Raw genomic sequence first — 4,992 nt, 5'->3', positions numbered from 1 at the left:
TGCGGGGGAGAGTGGGACCTGACCAGGACAAGGGGGGCGCGGGACCTGCCCAGGACAAGGGGGACGCGGGGGAGAGCGGGACCTGACCAGGACAAGGGGGGTGCGGGACCTGCCTGGACAAGGGGGGTGCGGGGGAGAGCGGGGCTTGACCAGGACAAGGGGGGCGCGGGGGTGGCGCACACTTTTCCCCAGTGAGAAGGAGACTGCATGAGACGTGATCCTCCACACTGCACATGAAGATACGTCTCACAGGTAGCGTCTGAATGGACTTATTTCTGTGATCTTGTCCACCTCACAGCGTCTGATGACTTTAAGGGGACCCTGGTCTACCTGCATGTGTCGGCTGGAGACATAGACGCCCCACAACAGCGCAGCCACACCCACCTCGGGCACCAACGTCACAGCAAGCAGTTACAGAGGAGGGGGGACCAAGACCAGCACGGGCTGGCTGACCGCTTCCTGGCTGGAACCTCTGGCCGCCTCTCTGTGGGGCTCTGGTCCACACCGATCTCATGTGGGCCGAGGGCTCGGCCCAGCGAACACAGGCGGCCGTCCACACCTGAGCTCATGGCTGGGGACCAGGGCGTGGCGCCCCCAGGAGGGAGATGGTCTGGAGCAGGGAGGGCTGCTGTGGAGGGCAGGCCCCAGACACCACACGGGACACAGGAGCTCCGGGTCTACATCGGCAGTTTATTTATTGTAAGGAGCATGTACTGACAGCCAGCCACCATCAGGCACTGAGCAACCAGGGGTTTGGCCTGCAGGGGCCTCGGTCTCTGTAAAGCGGCAGTCGGTGACGTGGGAACGGATGGCCATCCCTGGGACCAGGCCAGTGGCTGAAGCCACAGCAGGGCTGTTGGTAAGTGTCTAGGAAGGCAGGGATGGACGAGGTTGGAGGGAAGTCAGGACCAGACAGGCCTGCATCCAGGATGACATGCAGTGTGGAGGCCAGGTACCAGGCAGAAGGCGGGCGCGGCTGCAGGGCTGGGTGTGGCCACACAGGGCACTGGGCCTCTGCTGCCGGTCTGTGGGGGCAGACCCTGCACCAGGCTGACACCCAGCACCAAGCAAGCCTGGGCGGTGCTGCAGTGTTCAGCAAACAGGAAAGGAGTGGATTTTCATGCCATTTTCTACGTTGCTTTAGTAGCTGTGCTGCCCAAATGAGCACTCTATATTGCTTTAGGACATGATTTTTCTTTATAAAACCTAGGTCTTCTTTACAATGATCAGGTTTCTGTCAACCATGCTGCAAGTTTAATCAGGACTTTCAGAAAAGGATTCAGTGTTTTCTTTTGTATGAAGTATTGTACATTGTCCCAAGGAAGGGATTAAACCCCGGAGCGGGGAGAGCTGAAGGACGCAGTGTGGCAGCTGGCCGGGCCGGCCCCGGCCGTCCGCGGAGCTCAGGTTCACAGACCGACACCCACACGGTGGTAGGGTCACTCGACAAAACCCGAAAGGCTTCTCTGACTGGCCTGAGGAGACAGTGACCCGGGGCCTCACAGTGGCTTCACGTCCCGAGATGCTCTCCTCAGTGAGCCTACTGCAAAGGTTTCAGAGCTCTCCTCAGTGAGCCTACTGCAAAGGTTTCAGAGACACTGAAACCCTCAAAGCATGTTTTACTAAGATGCCCGGGGGGCTGCTTCCCTTTGAAATCACACGAATCTCGTCCATTTTCAGACAAAGAAACCACAATGCAAAACCTTTGTGGACAAGGCTGAGCTGACCCATAACACAGGAATCCCACAACCGCCCACCTGTGCCTGTGAGGCTCGGGATGCCTGGACCCTCTTTTCTACTATCTGATGCAGTGAGCAAACACCAAAAATGGCTTTTTCTTGGGGAAAAAAAGGTCTTTAAAAGTTTAAAAGGTTTTGAATGAAAAGGAGCCCTTCCCCAAGTATGTGAAAGGGTGGTCAGACTAAGCAGTAGCACTTCCACCCCCACGACATCTCCCAGGGACAGAGCGTGCACAGCAGCGGCACTGGCAAACCGGCGCCCGGTGTCCCTGCCCCCCCCGCCCCCCGCCACGGCAGGCTCTGGCCTCCAGGCTGAACAGCCAAGGTTTATTCCTAAAGCCACCTACAAAACATCTGTTAGCATTTTGCTTTCGCCCTTAAAGCTCCATAGATGTAAGCACACACCACACTGCCTCAGCTTCTGAGAGGAGAGCCGCAGGGCTGCTGCATGTTCACAAGGTGCACGAGAGCCAGCGAAACCGCAAGTCCCAACACGCATCAGTAGTAAAGGAAACACAACCTGGGCTTCTGTGTGAGAGGTGGCGACTGTCTGCCCCGGGAGACCACACAACGTAAGCGTACGGTACGGCCACAGTGCATTAAAGGGAATCATCTCCAGGCTTCTGTGGCTTTTAGAAAAAGCACCCCCTCTGCTCGTTTTCAGCATTTAAGGTTAGAAAGACAGCGTTACCATTAGCAGGCAGGTAGGTAAAATGCTGGTACTGGCTTCGCTTCCTCTTCCCATTGCAGACATAGAAGCTGACCTGGACAGGGCTGGTTATCCTCTGGTTCCGGAAAGGCGGTATCTCAACCACCAGGGAATTCTGGTGAGAAACAGGAAGGGAAGCAGACAGTTAGCACCTCACTCACCAGGAGCACTGGCTCTAAGGAACCTGAGCTGCGCATGCTGCCTGGCACGGGCCGAGCACCAGGAGCCTCACACGGGCGCGGCGGCCTCACCACCGGTGCCCACGTGCCCAGCAAGCTGTGGCCTGGTGTGGGTCACAGGGAAGGGGCGTCCTGGGCGGCTTGCTTGTTTAGACGCAGGGGGGCCGTCATGACAGAGCCGGGCCTGGGGCAGAGCCGGGCCTGGGGCAGAGCCGGGCCTGGGGCAGAGCCGGGCCTGCGGCAGAGCCTGGCCTGGGGCAGAGCCGGGCCTGGGGCAGAGCCGGGCCTGGGGCAGAGCCGGGCCTGGGGCAGAGCCAGGCCTGCGGCAGAAGCCTGGGGCAACAGTGAGTGTCTGACTCGGAGCTAAGGCTTCCTCACTCCCCAAGCCGGGGCTACAGGAGGTGCCCAGGCCTGTGCCTGCCCCAGCACCCGGGCTCAGCGATGATCTGAAGGGAAAGGCCGCCGAGGCAGAGGTGGGGCGCCTGCCTCTGGGGAGGGGAGCTGACAAGGGCCGCGATGCCCCGTCTGATCCCAAACTCGCTCACACCAGGGAAGACGAGGCGTGTCTAGGGGACAGGCAGGGGGGACGCAGGGGCTCACGGGGTGGTTCTTTCCTTTCCTTTCAGCCACGAGTACTTGGGACCCAGTGGGAAAACCAGGACTGGGGAGGGGATCCCAGAGCAGGGCCAGTCTGTGGACAGCTGCACCTGATTTCTGTGCCAGATTTCAAGTCTAGCGTTTCTTCATTTTAATCATGTGATTTCCGTTTAGTAATCAAAGAAAGTGTGTAAGAAGAATCCATTGTATCATTTCTTTTGTTAAAGTCATTACTGGCAGGTTATTACAATTGTAGCAACATTTACTGACTCCTCAAAGAATTTCAGGCCAAACTCCCTGCATTTGCCGATGAAGACGTATGCCCAGATTCCACCCCTGGACCACTCCCTCCGCTCAGAGTTTGTTTGTTGTTTTCATTAACTGCCCTACAGCAGAGTCAGGTATCTGCCAGCACGCTGACCCCGGGGGAGGAGCTGCTCAGGGGGTCTGCTTGCCAGTGGCCCCCACCACAGCCTCCCGGGGAGAGACTCCACAGACAACAACGAGAGGACACAGAGAGGACAGGTGCACCGCTCAGGCTGAGGCCCGGTGAGAGGGAAGGGCCTGGACAAACCCCCGCAGGGCAGGCTCCTCCCCAGGGCCAGACACCCCAGCACACCACTGAGGTACTGTCCTGTGGCTGGCATAGACCAGGGCGCTCCAATTCTCAAAACAGATGAGCCTCAAATGTGAACACTGCCTCTGTGGCAGCTCCACACTCGAACATGGACAAGGACGCAGGGAAGAGGCAAGAGCAGGGCAGTGAGGGGACAGGAGGACCAGGCTGACGGGCATTGGCTGCAGCTGGCCACAGCACAACAGGAGCGGCTGTGCGTGCGGGTCCGGGGCTGGAGCTCAGGGGCCGGCTCCATCCTGGGACTCTGCTCAAGGCTAGCATTCTACCACTTGAGCCACGGCTCCACTTCTGGCTTTCTGATGGTTAACTGGAGATGAGGGTCTCATGGATTGTCCTGCCTGGGTTGGGTATGAGCCAGGATCCTCAGATCTTACTCTGCTGAATTAGGAGGATTACAGGCATGAGCCACTGGTGCCCATCACAGACCATGTGCTTAATTACATACAGTGGATACCAAGTATATACACAGACCAAGCCTATTTGTCTAAAAAATATCTAAAAAATACCACACACATCTGTGGATGAGTGTGTTGCATGAATGTATATATGGTGTTGTACACATGTGCATATTATGAGTATATGTGTGGTATGCATGCATGTGCATGCATGAGGAGTGTGGATGTACAGTTGTGTATGTGTGTCTGCATGCATGTGTGCCAGTGCCTGAGTGTGGGTGTGTGCATGTGTAAGTATGTAGGTGTGTGTGTATGTGTGTCTCTGGGTGTGCATTGTGTACCATATTCACATCCCTGCTCCCCAGACCTGGGAATTCTCAAGAAGGAATGCTCGAATCAGAGCTAAGGCTCCCCTGAGCATGAGCACTATGAGCACTGGGCAAGAGGCACCCAGAAGGTCAGCGTCTGCCCAGCCAAGAGGACTCGGTCCATCCTAGCTCAGAAAGGCCTCCGGCGACTGGCTTAGGAAGGCCGCTGGTGACTAGATACTACCTGGAAGAGGGGTGTGGGTTCCAGAGAAAAAGATGTATCCTTCTGCCGGAGCTCTGCCTGGGCAGAGGGGGGGCCTGGGTCTGTGTTCGCGTGACACCCGCGGGGGCCTGGGTCTGTGTGCGCCTGACACCCGCGGGGGCCTGGGTCTGTGTGCGCCTGACACCCGCGGGGGCCTGGGTCTGTG

At 57.7% G+C, this 4,992-nt stretch overlaps 1 protein-coding gene across 1 annotated transcript in view; it reads right to left on the bottom strand.

Annotated features, from left to right (window-relative positions):
• Nfatc1 (nuclear factor of activated T-cells, cytoplasmic, calcineurin-dependent 1) overlaps positions 1-4,992 on the bottom strand; it is a 117,471-nt gene that overhangs the window by 67,466 nt on the left and 45,013 nt on the right. The window contains exons 9-10 of the mRNA XM_013026119.1: positions 3,134-3,193; positions 2,431-2,563 (exon numbers count right to left, since the gene is read on the bottom strand). Coding sequence (XP_012881573.1) covers positions 2,431-2,563; positions 3,134-3,193 — 193 coding nt within the window. The remainder of the gene's footprint in view (positions 1-2,430; positions 2,564-3,133; positions 3,194-4,992) is intronic.

Source organism: Dipodomys ordii, unplaced genomic scaffold, assembly GCF_000151885.1.
Source record: "Dipodomys ordii isolate 6190 unplaced genomic scaffold, Dord_2.0 Scaffold91, whole genome shotgun sequence".
Lineage (NCBI taxonomy): Eukaryota > Metazoa > Chordata > Mammalia > Rodentia > Heteromyidae > Dipodomys > Dipodomys ordii.
Note: the sequence above shows the minus strand (reverse complement) of the source record. Positions and strands in the feature narration are given on the sequence as shown.